The sequence below is a fragment of the Antechinus flavipes genome, chromosome 2 (assembly GCF_016432865.1).
Source record: "Antechinus flavipes isolate AdamAnt ecotype Samford, QLD, Australia chromosome 2, AdamAnt_v2, whole genome shotgun sequence".
Taxonomy (NCBI): domain Eukaryota; kingdom Metazoa; phylum Chordata; class Mammalia; order Dasyuromorphia; family Dasyuridae; genus Antechinus; species Antechinus flavipes.
In genome coordinates this window covers 532,204,780-532,222,804 of record NC_067399.1, presented here as the reverse complement: position 1 = coordinate 532,222,804, position 18,025 = coordinate 532,204,780, and the positions used below count along the sequence as shown (strand labels likewise).

Below are 18,025 nucleotides of genomic sequence, written 5' to 3'. Positions count from 1 at the left end.
AGCACAGTTATTCATTTTTAGCAAACATGGTGCAATAATTAGGGAAGAAAATAAAAGGAAGAGTTAAAGTGACTAATCCACAGGAAGTCTGGAGACTATTTAAAGAAATCACTGAAAGCCCAGGATAAAAATCTGTACTAAGGACAAAAGCAAAAACAAATCAGACGTTTGAAAATTCATTTTGGAGGCTTAGTGAAAGTAGAATATGGTGTTGCTCTTGAAACTTGAGAGGAAGAGGATCCCCAAATGACAAGCAAAATAAAAAAGGCTATCAAAAGTGATAATCTAATTTAGAAGTACAGGGAATCCCACTTGACTTGTTATCAAGTATGACCAAGTCATAAATTAGGTGGGCCAAACAAAGAAAGACTTGACAAAGGATTCAAGAGACTACAACGACAAGTTCTTTAAAATATACCAAAGGGAGAAAGTAAGGAAGAAAATAATAGGGATTACTTGATGGTACAAAAAAAGAATTTAGGGATTAAAAGGAGAAACTAAATTATTTACTTTGGTCTTTAGAAGGGAGGGAAATGGTCTAAAATAACTAAAATATAAAATTATTAAACTGTTAATTGAGATGTATAAGTAATTGCTACCATGACCACAATACTAAAATACTTTCAGATTGTTACTGTGACTCACATTGATAAGAAATATCTTAGCAGAGATCATAGAGAAAAATGTGAAAGTCCATTGGGAGCTAAAGAATGATAAAGATTGAGAACTGACATTTATAAAATCCGGAGGAACAGAGGTAGCGTGAAAATAGATTTAATCACCAAATTAAAGAAGACTAGAATTAGTAGGTATCCCTTGATGTTAAACATTTATAGCATTCATTTCTTCAAGAAGCACCAAAATTTATGTAGGATTGTTTTGGGTTTGGTTTCTTTTTAAGAATTAAGATGTTTGTTTTTCAAATAGGCCATCACAGACTTCCAAAACATGAATGTCATCAACTATTCCACCCTTACAATACATTTTTCAGTGTTTTTACTAAACAGAATTCTAGATATTAAAGACTATTTGAACTTGGCTCAATAATGCAATGTTTTAAGTTCTTAAAAATAAAATGGACCTTGATATGTGTGCATGGATATTATTTATGGATATTTAGCCATTTGAAACTCTATTATGGGATGAAGTCAGGAAAGATAAAATCTTTCCTATTCTGAATTCTAGCACAGACTAATTATAAACTATGAGTAATAGGGAATGTTAACTATTAGGTAATATAATTTTCCCCATTTGGATCATAACCACTCTCCTCTATTGCCTCTGCTCCCTCATGTATTTCACCCAAACAATGAAAAAGAAAAAAATTCAAAATTTATTGACTAAAACAAGCATATCCTACAAAATTTCCCAAACCAAATGCTGAAATAATAAAAGACAAATTACAAAATAGTTGGTACATCATTCCAAAACTTTGTAAATGCAAGGAAATAATGCCACTCTCATGCTGATGAAGCAAAACTAATGAAAGGAATAAAAGAAGCCGTTTCAGCATGACGATATATCTTCTACACATTTGTAAGTTGACAAACAGGTAGACTCAAATGAACTTCATTTTAATGTGTTCTTTTTTTAACCATGAACATGAAAACTATCAATAAGTATGAACATTTCTACACACAAACACCAGAAAAATGGAGATTATATAAACACATGAATCCACAACTCTACTATACAGTCTGTTTCTTTTAAAATGTAATAAACTGAAACCTTGAGGATTGTAAGTCTGGGGGGCAACTGCATCAGTGATGGCAGCTGCTGGAGTTCAACCCACAGATGATAACAGAATCAGAAAACTGATTAGAATGAGACTACAGGAAATCTTTTGCTGTCACTGGGTACAGGATTTCATTATATTGCCTATATGTGGTTCTAGATTGAAATCCCAAGGCGGGGAGGAGCATTATGAAAATGAAGACCCTGATTATAGTTCCAGGGTGGAAAAGAATGACTATGGTTGCTCCCAAACCAAAACATAGGACAGGAGAGCAGTGATCACTCCTCTCCTTAAATCATAAAATGTTGGAAAAACTGAAAACTTACAGACCCCCAGAATTAGCTCTGAAAAAAGCAGCATAAAAAAGCTTAAGTTTGAGATAAATGCCCCTCCACCAGAAGCAGAGACCAAGAAATAGACTGGAAAATGAGCAAACAACAATATCAAAATAATAATCTGACTACATAAAGTTATTAAGCAGAGAAGGAAAACCAAAACACAAACTCAAAAGAAATTAACCAAGTCAAAACATCTACTTGAAAAGCCTCTAAATCTGAATTAGTCTCAGGCTCTAAAAAAATTTTCTAGAAGAACTCAAAAAATGATTTGGAAAATCAATTAAGAAATGTGGAGGGGAGTAGGAAATGAGAGTTTGCAAGAAAATCATGAGAAAAAAATCAATATGTTGGTAAGGAAGCATATAAATAACTGAAAATAATAATGCCTTAAAAAACAGAATAGGCCAAATGGTAAAAGAGGCATAAAAACCCACTGAAGAGTGAAGAAGATAATTCCTTAAAAATTAGAATTGGGCAAATGACTTCATGAGACATCAAGAAAAAAATCAAACAAAATCAAACGAATAAAAAATAAAATATTTCATTGGAAAAATACATAATTTAGAAAATGGATCAAAAGGTTAATTTTAAAATTATTGAACTACCTGAAAGTCATGATCAAAAAAAAAAAAAAAAAAAAAAAAAAAAAAAGCCTGAACATCGTTTTACAAGACTTCCTCAAAGAACACTGCCTTGATATTCTAGAATTAGAGAGTAAAATAAGTTGAAAGAATCACTTCCTGAAAGAGATCCCAAAATGAAAATTACCAAGAATATCAGAGTCAAATTCCAAGCTTCCAAGTCAAGAAGAACATATTGCAAGCAGCCAGAAAGAAACAATTCGAATATTGAGGAGCCACAGTCAAAAAAACCCACAGGATTTAGCAGCTTCCAAGTTAAAGGATTGAAGGGTTTTAGAATATGATATTCCAGAAGTCAAAGGAGCTAAAATTACAACTAAGACTCATCTACCCAGAAAAACTGGTATAATCCATCAGTGGAAAAAATGGGTATTTAATAAATAGAGGACTTTCTAGTATTCCTAATGAAAAGATCAGAACTGAACAGAAAATCTAACTTTCAAATATAAAACTCAAGAGAAGCATAGAAAGGTAAATATGAAAGAAAAATCATATGGGATTTAATAAAAAAATAAAGTATTTACATTACTACATGAGAAGATGATATTTTTAGTTCCTAAATATTTTATCAACAGAGCAGTGAGAAGAAGTATGAATATATACAAACTTAGAACACAGATGTGAATTGACTATGATAAGATATCCAATCAAGTTAAATTAAAGGATGAAAAAGAGGTAAACACTGAGGCAGGAAGGGAGAGGTAGAGTGGCGTAAATTATCTCACATAAAAGAGGTACAAAAGAGGTTTTACTTTAAAGGGGATATTAGGAGGAGGGGTAGAAGTGGCAGGCAACAATTGAACCACTGAAAATGGCTCAAAGAGGGAATAATATGCACATTCAGTTGAGTATAGAAATCTATCTTACCCTACAAGGACAGGGTGAAAGGAGAAAGAAAAAAGGATAGAGGGAGAAAAATTAGGATGGAGGGAAATACATAGTAATCATAAATGTGAATGTGAATGGGATGAACTCACCCATAAATTGAAAATGGATAGCAGAATAGATTACATGATTTAAAAATAAAGGGAGGAATCATAAGCAAATTCGGGATTATGTAAGCTTACCTGTCAGATCTATGTGTAAAAATTTATAGTACCATTTTTTTTATGAAGGCAAAGAATTGGAAATTGAGGAAATACCGATCAACTGGGGAATGAACAAGTTGTAGTATATGATTGTGATAAAATTATTGTGCTATAAGATATGACAAGCAGGAGGGCTGAAAATCCTGAAAAGATTTGTATAAACTGAAGCAAAGTGAACTGAGCAGAACCAAGAAAACATTGTACACAATAACAGTAATACTATATAATGATCAATGTGTACAACTTAGCTATTCTCAGCAATACAATGATTTATGAAAATTTAGAAGCACGTAGGATGAAAAATGTACCAGAAAATGAACTGATAGAGTCTGAATGAAGATCAGAGCAGATTTTTTTTAACTTTATTTTTCTTGAGAGGGGGTTGTGTATTTTTTTTCACAACATGACTAATATGCTTTATGTGACTGCACATGTATAATCTTCATCAAATTGTTTGCCTTCTCAATAAGTGAGGAAGGAAAAGAGAGAATTTGAAATTCAAATTTTTTAAAAGAATATAAAAATTATTTTTATGTGTAATTGAAAAAAAATTTTAAAATATATATTAAGTTAACATGTATGAGAGGAGCAATATCCCAACGCATCTGTCCACAAAGGGTAGACAAGTTTTCCTTAAATAGCACTGAGTCATTCCTCAAGACTTGGTTGGCTCAAGAGAACATTGTACACAGCACAAACAAGATTATACAATGATCACTCTGATAGACTTGACTCTTTTCCACAATAAGGTGATTCAGGCCAATTCCAATAGACTTGTGATAGAGAAAGTCATCTGTATCCAGAAAAAGGACTATGGGGACTGAATGTGAATCATAGTGTTTTCACCTTTTTTGTTACTTGCTTGCTTTTTGTTTTCATTCTCATTTTTTTTCTTATTGATCTGATTTTTCTTGTGCAATATTTTGACTGGGAAATATGTATAGAATAATTGCACATGTTTAACATACATTGGATTACTTACGATCCAGGAGAGAGGGTGAGGGGAAAGGAGGGAGAAAAATTTGGAACACAAGTTTTGCAAGGATGAATGTTGAAAATTATGTTTGCATATATTATGAAAATACAAAGCTACTGTTTAAAAAAAAACTTAGCTCAGAGGAGTAAGGATTCAGACTAAGGTGTTAGAGGGTTCTTTAGATGCTTTTGTGGGGAAGGGGTTGTAATGGGAGTTTCACCTGAATCAACTGAAGAGGTTGTGAATTTCTATTCTTGAGGAAAATCCTTCTCTACAGAGGATTCTGGGAAGATGATAGAGTAGATCAGAAAATTCCAAGCTCTCCAGATTTCCCCCACAAACAGACAATTGTGCCTCAGGGCAAAAATAGACTTAAAAACAAATAAGAATTGAGACAGAATAAGATCTTCCTGGGGCACAAGGAGAAGATCCAAAAAAGCCCCAGTGAAACTAAATACTTCCAGGTTAGTTCCACTGAAAGGCCTCCCAGACAGTCGTAGCCCAGAACTTACACCTCCCAGACAGATGAGAGAGTCCAAATGTCTGAGATGTCTGAGTTAGGGAAGACTGAGGGAGCCTCTGTTGATAAAGAATATCAGGCCCAGCTGTGCTGCCCAGATTTGGCCCTGGGTGAGAAGGATGAACACAGAAGCAATAAGGCAGGGACACTGAGGGCCACTGTGAGAAATGGGTGGGCATTTGGTTTCCACAATGGCAAAGGTTAAATTGGGGAAAGAGGCTTGAATTGGAGGGCTGAAACCACAGGAACATTGGTGGGTGTTGGAGTGGAATTTATCTCTCCAAAAAGAATGAAAGAATATAAGTTTCTTAGGGGCAAGGATTGGGTTTTGTGATGGAGGTGGTATTCTTTTCCCCTACCTTTGCACTTTTGAAGTCCCCCTCAGTGCATATACATTCTTCCATCACATCTCTCCTTGTGACTCTTGTTGAGCCCTTTTGAGCAAGCAATTTTGTTTCTTACTCTTTTGTTGCTGGGAAAAGTTCCTGCGTAAACTGGATATGGATGGTGACTCCATTTTAAACTCTATAAAAATTTGCTAAGAACAGCTCACCTTTGCATTCTCTTGGGTTTTCCTTTTTCATGAGAAATCAATAAATTCCTTTTTTCCTCTTCTAAAACAAGTCTCTGATTAATTGGAGGGGCTACAGTGACCCTTACCACACACCATGAACACTTACAGGAAGATGGGATTCTGGATTTTGGGTTCTAAGCCAGAGAAGAGGCCTGAAGGAAGATCTGAGGTCAGAGGCACCATTCCCCCTACTCCAAGACAAGAGATGATTACACAATAAACTATTATTAAAAGGAAAAGAAAAAAGAACCTAAGCATAGAAAATTACTATGGGAATAAAGAAAACGGGGTGGAGGGGTCATTTTCAGAGGGCAAAACTAAAATAAAAAAGCTCTCCTATCTCAAAGAGTAACATCAAATGTTCACCTATCCAAGAAGAATTTATAAAAAGAACTTTTAAAAAGACTTTAAAGAATAAATGAGAGAGGGTGATGAAAAGCTTTTTTAAAAAAACCAAGAAAAGCAAATATTATGAAAATAAAGTCAACCAAATAGAAAAGGAAATCCAGAATTTTAAGAAAGAAAATGACTCCTTGGAAACTTGAATTGGCAAGGGGAAGCCAACAAAGTTATAAGAGACAAAGAAATGATAAAAAAGGATGAAAAGATAGAAGAGAATATGACACATTTCATAAGAAAAATAACAGATCTGGGAAGAGATCAAAAAGAGAAAACATAAGACTGTTTGGACTACTAAAAAGCTACAACCAAAAAAATTATCTTGATATAATAATATAAGAAATAATTAAATAAAATTGTTCCAGAATGTTAGGGCAAGACAGGAAAATAGAAATAGAAAAAAATCCACTGATCACCACCTGAAAGAGATCTTATGAGAAAATCTTGCAGGAATATCAAAGCCTAATTCCCAAACCCCCAGATCACGGAGAAAATATTACAAGCAATGAGAAAAAAATTTAAAATATGATAGAATCACACAAGACCTACCAGCAGTTATATTAAAAGACTGCAGGTCTTGCAACACTATATATTGAAAAGTCAAAGAACTACGGTTACAACCAAAAATATCATACCAGAAAAATTAAACATAATCTTATATTTTTAATGGACATTAAATGAATTATCAGACTTTCAAGATTTTGTCGCAAAAAAAACCTGAACTTTATAGAAAATTTGACATATAAGATCCAAGAGAAATATCAGGTAAACATCTAAGATTAATTTCAAGGGACTCAAAAAGTCCCTTTATTTATGCTTTATATGTGGAAATGTAAATCATATGTCTAAGATTGTCATGAGTAGATGAATAGTTTGAAAGAAAGATTGGGGTAAAGTTGAGTATGATGTGATTCCAAAAAGCAAAAACACATAGGAAAGGTAAAAAAGAGTAATTAGATTATACAAATAATATGTGAGAGCAAGAACTGACAGGAATTAGATAAAAGAGGGAGACAGGCTGATAGTTCTAAGATCCTACTCACCAAAGGAATGGGTTAAAAAGGGAACAATACATATATTTTTAGAAGGGTATAAAAGTCTTCTAAATCTATTAAAAAATAAAAGAGAATGGAATAGGATATGAGAGGGCATAAAAGGGCGTATACATTAATAGGAATGGGATAAAAAGGAAGAAAAAATAGGAGGAAAAGGTAGGGGGAGAAGACAAGAAAAGGGTTCAGAAGAAGGAATAACAAGACAAGGTGATAGGTAGAAATAAAGTAAAGAATCAGAAGTATTCTGGAGAGCAATTTGGAACTACGCCCAAAAAGTTATCAAACTGTGCATACCCTTTGATCCAGCAGTGTTTCTACTGGGCTTATACCCCAAAGAGATACTAAAGAAGGGAAAGGGACCTGTATGTGCCAAAATGCTTGTGGTAGCCCTGTTTGTAGTGGCTAGAAGCTGGAAAATGAATGGATGCCCATCAATTGGAGAATGGCTGGGTAAATTGTGGTATATGAACGTTATTGAATATTATTGTGCTGTAAGAAATGACCAGCAGGATGAATACAGAGAGGACTGGCGAGACTTACATGAACTGATGCTAAGTGAAATGAGCAGAACCAGGAGATCATTATATACCTCAACAACGATACTGTTTGAGGATGTATTCTGATGGAAGTGGATCTCTTCGATAAAGAGAGCTAATTCACTTTCAATTGATCAAGGATGGACAGAAGCAGCTACACCCACAGAAAGAACACTGGGAAATGAATACAAACTGCTTGCATTTTTGTTTTTCTTCTCGGGCTATTTATACCTTCTGAATCCAATTCTCCCTGTGCAATAAGAGAACTGTTCGGTTCTGCACACATATATTGTATCTAGGATATTTAACATGTAAAGGACTGCTTGCCATCTGGGGGAGGGGGTGGAAGGAGGAAGGGGAAAAATCGGAACAGAAGTGAGTGCAAGGGATAATGCTGTAAAAAATTACCCTGGTATGGGTTCTGTCAATAAAAAGTTATTAAAAAAAAAAAGAAGAATCAGAAGTAGAATTTAGGGAAAAAGTAGGGATAATAGTCATTATTCTCAAACAAAAATTAAGTTAAAATAGACTCAAATCAAAAAAGAAAAATAGGGAAATTACACTGTCCACCACACAAATCAATACTGTTTTAGACTATTTAAAAAATAACTAGATGGTATAAGGTTGGAATATTGCTGTGGTATAGGAAACAATAAGTTGATAGATTTAGAAAAATATTTAGAATTTGAATTTAAGAAAGATGATGTTATCTACCTTCAGAGAAACAAAGGACAAACAAGCATAGTATAACAAGCAAGTATATGATTTATATGAATGTATATATGTATATATGTGCATGATTATAGAAATCTATGTGTATATGTATATGCATGTATATAAATATATGTAAATTTAACTACAGCCTGCTTGGGAGTAGTAGAGGGAGAAAAGGAGGAAAATAGAATAAAGTAAAAAATGCACATCAGAGAACAAAAGTAAACCTACCAGGAAGCAAAGAAAAGATGGACAGTTCTGAATACAACATGTAGTATTTATTATATATGCTTTCATGAAGTAGAAATTTTTTGTTTCATATTCTGAATCCTTTCTATGCTCTGCTGTGCACATAACAATTTTTTTCTTTTTCCTATTTCTATTCAAGTATCAAATAAATATATACACTAAAAAATAATAATAATAAACACTAGAAATATATAGGGGAAAAAAAGAAATCCTTCTCTAGCTCTAACCAAGTAAATTTCTTTGTATTAACATTAAACTGATCTATGAGTGTCTCATTTTGTTCCAATAAAAAACCTGGACTATCAGGAGACTGGCCAAAGTCAAGCCCCACCCAGAACACTGCCCTGTCTTTGTCTCCTTCAGAACACCTCTCTAATATCATCTGGCTATTCATTTAAAAGTTTCAACAATACTCTTTTCTTTCTTTTCTTCTCTTTTTTTTTATTACACTATCACTAACTGCCAACTTTCTTACCTCCCCAACTAGCACTCTTCAAATAAAAGCTGTCCCTTTTGTTAAATGGTTATATATATAAATGTATGTACTATTCTGTATCTATAGTCTATCACTTCTTCAACAAGAAGTGAGGGACATCTTCATCATGAATCTTCCAGAGTTGTTATTGATCATTGAATTCATTAAAATTTCTAAGTCTCTCAAAAATGTTAGTCTTTATGTTATTGGTCATTGTATAAAAAAGTTCTACTTCTACACTTTGCTCAGCATCAGTTCATACAAGTTTTCCCACAATTCTCTGAATTTGTCCCGTCCATCATTTCTTATAATATAGTAATACTCCATAATTCATAAAGCATAATTTTGACCATTCCCCAATTGATAGATACTTCATTTCCAGTTTTTTGCTTTAATAAAAAGTACAGTTATAAATACTTTTTATACATATGAATCCTTTCCCTCTTTATCTAATGTAAGAAGAATATTACTACTAGCAAATGAGCACTTCTCTCCAAATGGGCTATAGCATATTCTTGTAACTGTTAATTTACGAAGCAGATTTGGAGTTGTCATATATGAATAGCATAGCAATCAGGAATGAATAACTCTACAGAAACTTACAAATTGCATCCACTTGATTCAACTATGCTCCTAGCAAAATATATTATATGTAAGTACTTAATAAATGTTCTCTATATTAAAATGTCTAAACCAAGAAAAAATGTTAGTATATTTTTAAAACTACTAATTTGATTTTCCTCTCTCCTTTTTCTAATCAGATTTATCAAAGGTTTATCAATTTTATTTGTTTTTTCATAAAACCAACTTTTAGTTTTATTTATTAGTTCAATAGTTTTTTACTTTCAATATTATTAATTTGTCTTTTTAATTTTAGAATTTCAAGTTTGGTAATTGGTTGGGAGTTTTTAATTTGGTCTTTTTCTAGCTTTTTAAGTTGCAAGCCCAATTCATTGATCTTCTCTTTCTCTATTTCATTCAAATAAGTCTCTAAGGATATAAAATTTCCCCTTTTTTTACTGCTTTGGCTGCATCCCACAAATTTTGGTATGATGTCTCATTGTTGTCATTACCTTGAGTGAAATTATTAATTGTGTCTATAATTGGCTGTTTCACCCAATCATTCTTTAAGATGAGATTATTTAGTTTCCAATTACTTTTTGGTCTATTTACACCTAACTTTTTGTTGAATGTAGTTTTTATTGCATCATGATCTGAAAAGAAAGCATTTACTATTTCTGCCTTCCTACATTTAATTTTGAGATCTTCATGTCCTAATATATGGTCAATTTTTGTGTAGGTTCCATGAACTATTGAGAAGAAAGTATACTCTTTTCTGTCACTATTCAGTTTTCTCCAGAGATCTATCATACCTAATTTTTCTAATATTCTATTTATCTCTTTAATTTCTTTCTTATTTGTTTTGTGATTTGATTTATCTAAATCTGAGAGTGCAAGATTGAGATCTCCCGCTATTATAGTTTTGCTGTCTATTTCTTCTCGCAACTCTCTTAACTTCTCCTTTAGGAAGTTAGATGCTATACCACTTGGTGCATATATGTTTAATATTGATATTGCTTCATTGTCTATAGTATCCTTTAGTAAGATATAGTTTCCTTCCTTATCTCTTTTAATTAGATCAATTTTTGCTTTTGCTTGATCTGAGATAAGGATGGCTACTCCTGCTTTTTTTACTTCATCTGAAGCATAAAAGATTCTGTTCCAGCCTTTTACCTTTACTCTATATGTATCTCCCTATTTTAAATGTGTTTCCTGTAAACAACATATTGTAGGGTTCTGACTTTTGATCCAGTCTGCTATCCGCCTCCTCTTTATGGGAGAGTTCATCCCATTCACATTTATGGTTAAAATTACTAATTCTGTATTTCCTGCCATCCTAATATCCCCAGATTATGCTTTTCTTTTTCTTGCCCCACTTCCCCCTTTCCCTAGTATTAAACTTACTGGTCCCACTTGTTGTCACGCAGCTCTCCCTCTTTAGGATCCCTCCCTCCTTCCTTTGAATCCCTTCCCCTTTCTTGTACCCTTCCCTTATTACTCTTTTTCCTTTTCCCTTTTTCTCTCCTTCTTTTTAATGAGGTGAGAGAAGATTCTCTGTAAAACAAATATGTCAATTATTTCTTCTTTGAGCCAACTCTGATGAGAGTAGGATTCACACAATGTTCCTCCCCCTCTCTAAGTTCCCTCAGATATGATAGATTTCCTTTGCCTCATCATCGCATGTAGTTTCCCTCTTTTTATCTCCCCTTTTCCCTTCTTCTGAAACTATCCCCTTTCTATTTTTACTTCCCTTTTTTATGTTATATCAGTAAAATCAAATCCTACATGTGGTTTTTATGTATATCCACAACAGAAATACAGTTCTCAAGAGTTCCTTTTACTGAAAAAATGTTAGTATAATAGCTACTCACTTAATGTCCAAAAGATGAAGCTGATGGTTGCTATCTCTGTGAGTCATTTTTAGCTTTGTGCTTTGCTCTGATATTGACAGGTCAACTCTGCTTAAAAGCTGAGAAATCTGAAAAAAAAAAAGAATTGATGCTTTAAACTTACATATAGGATCTTAGAATTATAGACTTAAATTAACAAGGAACTTAGAGGCCATTACCTATACAGACCTTTACAAAAAGTAACTTTAGGAAAGAGAAATTCATTAATTATATCAAGAATTTAAAAAGCAGTCAATAATCTTGTTGAACATTTTTAGCTTTGTTAGAAAACTTCTACTAAAACCCTACTCGCAATGCTCATCAAAGTGGGAAAGTAACAGAGTTCTTGAGATCTATGCCAGTGAAGTACATGATCTGGCAAATACTATCAAGCTGGAAAAACTTTTATACTGGCCCAATAATAGGTTGTGGTCCATTGTCCTAGAATCAGCCCAGACACAATCAGAGATAGTTATCACCCAAAGGTCAGCCTAGAAGTAAAAATTATCTGGGCAGGGAGAAGAAGGAGTCTCTTAGCATTCATGAAGGCCTATTAAGTCAATGGGAAAAAAAAATTCCAACAAGAGAAAGAAGAGGAAAAGAAGGAAGAAGAGGAAAGAGAAGTACATCTTCCTCCTCATCTCTCACCCTTATTCTATCTTCTTCATCCTCCTTTTCCTCCCTCTTTCTCGAGGTCAGAAGTGCCTGCTCCTAATACTGACTGACATAGAAGTTATAGCCTTTTTTTTTTCCCTCAAACCTGGGCTGCATGACTTCTAATGAAGAAAAAGCCACTAAATACATAATATCATGTATTTCTATTTAAATTATACATATTTATCTTTCTCACCAACTAGATGTGAAATTTTGACAATGGAGATCACTTCTTAGACTTTTCTGTATTCCCTACTATACCTGGCACAGTACTATACACATAAAATATTAAATAAATATCTACTAGATGACTAAATTATTGTGAAAGTATACCCAATATTTTTGCTAGAAGGAACTAGAAGGAATTACCATAAGTCACCATTATCACAGCCACAATTACGCAGCTGAGCTATAGTGAAAAAAGAGGAGATGGTTTCATTCATTTGCTATCCTACATCATCTCTTCCCATAGGTCCAAACCAATGACCCTACATCTTTTTAACAACTGTCTGGCTAGTAAAATGGACGTTTTGCTTCAGTCTTTGTACCATCTGTGTGACTGCAAATGCTCCAATCTCTTGGCAGTTTCAATAATGTAACTGGAACAATTCTAATTGTAATGACATCTACTATGTGGGCAGCCTTTCTGGCAAAAGTTCTGAATAGGCTCTCCTCGGGAGACAAGCGGTTCCAGGCTGCAGCAATAAACAACTTGTGAAAGGCTACAGCCTTCTTATTTTGCTCTTTGCTCAGATATTGACATAAATGGCCACGTTTAACAAAACTGACAGGGCTTGCCTTGAGATTTACCCACAGTAGCACAGTGCCTGCGAAATAACAGGCACACTATAAATGCTTATTCTCCCATAATGAACAACGGAGCTTAACCACTTGGTTATATCTCTTTTCCTATGAAAAAAACATCTTTCTGCCTCGCTAATTGGAACCTACATGACCACTTCTCAAAGATCCTTCCCAGTCATTATAATTAAGTTAAGGCTCAGTAAAAAGACTATAGAAGGCAAAGTAGTTCTATTCCCAGCCCATGCTGCCTTCCTCCTGGCTCTGCCAACTCATCCCAAATTGGCTGGTGGAAAATGAGTTCATTTTAAAGTCTAATGAAGTCTGAAATAGAGTCAAATGAACCTGGGCAAATGCTTAGGTACATACATCAGCTAACCTCATTCTTTTAGAAGGTGACCTGGTGTGGACAAATGCCCAAGGATAGGAATTTAAAGAATGGTAGTTTGGGAGTAGGAAGCGGGCAAGGGTGAGCAAGAGGAGTGAAAAAGAGGGGAAAGAGGTATTCTTTAGTCTGGGTTTCTTGGAAGAAATTTGGCCTAGCCTCAGTATAGAAAATCCCTAGAAGGGATTAGGTTCATGCCCATGCTGGGGCAGATAAGAGTCTTCACGATGTCCCTGGACTCAATTTGGCTTCTTAAGGTTTTAGGAATTAGAAATTACCTGGGACTGAGCCAGCTTTCTTAGAATAGACCATCTGGACCACTTACCACTAGGGTTGAACCATACTGCCAGATCATCCAATACACTTAGGAATTTGCCTAGATTCTTTTGAGTACCTGTCACACAACAAAATCAACTGATTCATTTCATGTATGCAACATTTAAGCAAATCAGATAATATGAAAGACTACTCTGCTAATATATTCAAGATGACAAGGGGCAGTTTAAAGAGCAAACAATTCTTCCAGTTCTGCATAAATATTTTAAAATATTAAAAATAAAAAATATTTTTTAAAAAAATTTTAATTGCCATCTTCTTCAAGAAACTATTAACCTCAAGGTATTTGTGCTAACTGCAAATCAACCATTTTAGAAAACTATTTTTAAAATAACATACCTGTCCTTCTGCATCTTTGATTTTAGTTTCCAGAATAAGTTTGGCAGCCTGCTGTTCTTTGTTCAGGTGTTGAAGGCCTTCATATGTTGTTTTATGCTCTGCAGACAATCTAGCTATGCTAGCATCACACCTGTTCAGGTGAACACCAAAGTTAAAAACAATGAAAATTAAAAGAGATGAACCAAAATTTTATTTAAAATATCTTAAGATACATTGTTTCTATTAAAATAATAATATGTTCTGGCAATTTCCAAGGAAGACATCCAAGCTATAAACAAATATAAAAAGGGTCCAAATCTCTAATAGAGAAATGTAAAATAAAGTAGCTCTACAGTTCTATCTTATACCAATGATATTGGCAAAGATGACAAAAAAAGAAAATTACATTTGTAAGATGTGTTATAGAAAAATGTTAAGAACACTATTGATAGAGTTATTAGTCTACATTCTGGAAAGCAGTTTGGAATTATGTTCCCAAAGTTAATAAATTGTACATATTCTCTGACCTAGCAATTATTACTACTAGGTCTACACAATGAATAGATTTTTAAAAAAGAAAAAGGGCTCATGTCTACAAAAATATTTATAGCAACTCTTTTTTGCAGTAGCAAAAAGTGGGAAATGGTTAAATTAATTATGGCATAGGTATGTAACAGGCTGGTAAAGAAAGCAAATGGGAAGTTGCTGGTTTTAATGTGGGAGAGTAATGTTGTAGATTAGGGGAAAAGTGAGTATAATAATGGATAGTAGGTGTGAAGAGTTTAATAAGTAGTTAATTACTTTTATTTGGAATTGCACCAAAATTTTTGGTTCCTAAGACCAGTGGATGACTATTATCCTTTAAAAGGGAGAAAGCTATAGGTTTTAAGCATGGGTTTACCATAATAAAGCTAAAATGGATGATTTCAAAGAAAAATGAGAAAATCTGATGCTAAATAATTAATGAAATTAACTAAAACCAAGAGAAACAATTTACACAAAGGCAATATTATAAAGAAAAACAACTTGGAAAGACCTGAAACCTCTAATCAATGCAATGACCAGCCATGATTCCAGAAGACTGAATATGAAACATGCTAACTACCTCTAGCTAGTGACATGACAGACTCTAAAAATAGAATGGGATATATACATTTTTGGACATGGCCAATGTAGGAAACTGTTTTGTTTGACTAGACATGTTACAATGTTTTTTCAACTTTTTTTTTTTCAAATGGAGGTAGGAAGGTGAGAAGAAGAGAAAATAAATGCTTGCTAAATTTTTTATTTCAATAGTATGTTCTGCAAAGTTTTATTCTAAAGAAAGGAAATGAACAACTCTCTTCAGAATAAATGTATTAAATCCAAATAACAAAATCAAGCAGTAGAGTTATCAATTCGAATCAAGGATTCTCATTTTATTATGCCTACAGAAATTTTAAGAACTTTAAATGTAAGATTCTAGAATGACCACACAATTTCTAATACTGCTCATTGGTCATATACTTCTTTGTAATTAAATGAATATAAAAAAAATTTAAACTATAAATAACAATGCTATGTCATGCTATCACGTGTACGTCACATGGTAGAACTGGAATGATGCTAGTGCTCTAAAATTAGATCAGAATTTAATACATATGGTATAAAATCAGATAGCCATCTAGGACAGTATGGTTTATATTATAGAATTGTAGAATCTAAACCCCATTTTACTTCTAAGTTTCTTTGTGGCTTTGGGCAATTCAGTAACCTTCCTGAGCTTCACTGTCATGGTCCACAAAGAGAACAATAGGACTAGAAGATGTTTTCCAGCATCCAGAATTTCCTATAATTCTAAAATGGATTAGAGAGAGAAAGTAGATTTAAAACAAGATCTAGGAAAGGTAGTTTTGTAATTGTACTCTAATCCTCTGTGCTACTTTGGTTAAGAAGTTAAGTTTTCATTATATTTTAATTCTTTTCCCATAGAAAATAAGCTCAAGATCATTTGAGCTCAAACAATTGTTTCTCAAGTCCACATTAATTCTCCCGTAGTATACTGCAATACCTGCTAATTAGTCTCCCCCTGTCTTATTCCAACCAAAACCATCAGTCACACAGCTTCCAAAGTGATTTTACTAAAGTGAAGGTCTGATTCTCACTCCCCTCCTCAATAAACTCCAGTAACTTACTATTATTAATTCTTCTGTTTGGTATTTGAAGTTCTTTACAACCTAAGCTCCAACTTACATTTTTAGTTTTTATTATGTATTACTCCCTATTTCATGCACACTATGATCCCACCAAATTGGCTTTATCATTCTTTCTATGTGGCATTCTATCCAAGATCTATGCATTGATTGTCTCTCATATACTTGGAATATACTCTTCCTTTACCAAGTCCCAGATTCCCTAGCTTCCTTCAACTCTCAGTTCAAACATAGCAATCTACCTGAAGCCTTTCCTAAGCCCCATGCCCTCATCCCCATTCTGTGTATTTATGCCTTCCACCCAAAATTGTATTTTATTCACTTTCCTCTTCATTATCTGACTTTTAAGGCAGAGAAAAAATATTGCAAAGTTTCAATAAACATTTATTTAAGAATCTACTATATGTTAGGCACTGAGCTAAGTACTAGAAATACAAAAAAAAAAAAAAAAGATATTAAATAGTCCACTCAAGGAACTCTCAAGCTAATAGAGAAAGACAATTCATTTTTTAAAAAAGGTGAAAAGAAGGCAGTCACAAAGAAAAAGAAGTCACTTAGTGCCAGGACATGATGAAGTCCTACAACTGGTTAGGCTCTGAGGAAGTGAGTTTCAGAACTGATTTTAAAGTTGATTTCATCTTAGAGAATGATATTTCCACAGATAATGAAGTATAGGAAAATGTCAGGGAAGAAAATAATGAGGAGAGCTCTCTGCGGGCCTTCCTTCAATGGTTGAGATTCAGAGGGTGGCTCCCAGATATCCACATCCAACCAGAAGGAGGGAGTGGAGAGTGTTGAACATGGAATCAGGAAGATCAGGGTTCAAATTTTACCTCTGAGATACCAGCTATGGGCAAATCACTTTACACTTCTAACTCTCAATTTATTTTCAGTACCTCCCTCACCTGAGACAATGTGGTATTACAGAGTTGGGTTAAAATCAGGAAGCTCAAAGTCAAGAGATCTCTGACACATATTAGGTACTATCCAAGTCACTTATCCACTCAGGACTCTAGACTTCTCTCTAAGTAGCACAGAACATTCCAATTTGTGTCAGTAGAAAGTTTCCTCAAGCAGGAATTTCCTATACCAATGAAAACACAGGTCTAGTCCCATCCCTATCTCTCTCAATGCTAGTTGTGTGCATCAAATTTTATAAAGCCAAGAGGTCACACAGAATGAGGATGAAAAAACTCAGTGAATAGAGCAGAAGCCTAAAAATGAAAAAAGGAAAATAGAGAGAACAAATGAAATATTGTGACACTTTTCAAGTGATAGACTGTACTCATCAATAAACTTTCTGAAAAGTTCTGAAGTTTTATAGCTTATGGATTAGTTTTCACCAACTAAGTCTTGGCTCCCTTTGCTAGACCAGAGACATAGGCATTCTCTGACTTAGTCATCAAAAATATTCATTTAAAATTTATTGATTACTTGATATCCTTACTTAATTCAGAATCTTATCAGCTCTCCTTGCTAAACTTTAGTATTATAAGATGTAATTTATAATAAGATTATAACAATATAATAAGATGATAATGATAATGCCAAATTTTCCCTGTGTTGGCCCTTTTTAACTGTTACAGATC

The 18,025-nt window shown here is 33.7% G+C and overlaps 1 protein-coding gene across 1 annotated transcript in view; it reads right to left on the bottom strand.

The window, feature by feature from the left end:
• FAM81A (family with sequence similarity 81 member A) overlaps nt 1–18,025 on the bottom strand; it is a 91,195-nt gene that overhangs the window by 14,436 nt on the left and 58,734 nt on the right. Inside the window, exons 5-6 of the mRNA XM_051980747.1 lie at nt 14,266–14,395; nt 11,733–11,839 (exon numbers count right to left, since the gene is read on the bottom strand). Of these exons, the coding sequence (XP_051836707.1) occupies nt 11,733–11,839; nt 14,266–14,395 (237 nt within the window). The remainder of the gene's footprint in view (nt 1–11,732; nt 11,840–14,265; nt 14,396–18,025) is intronic.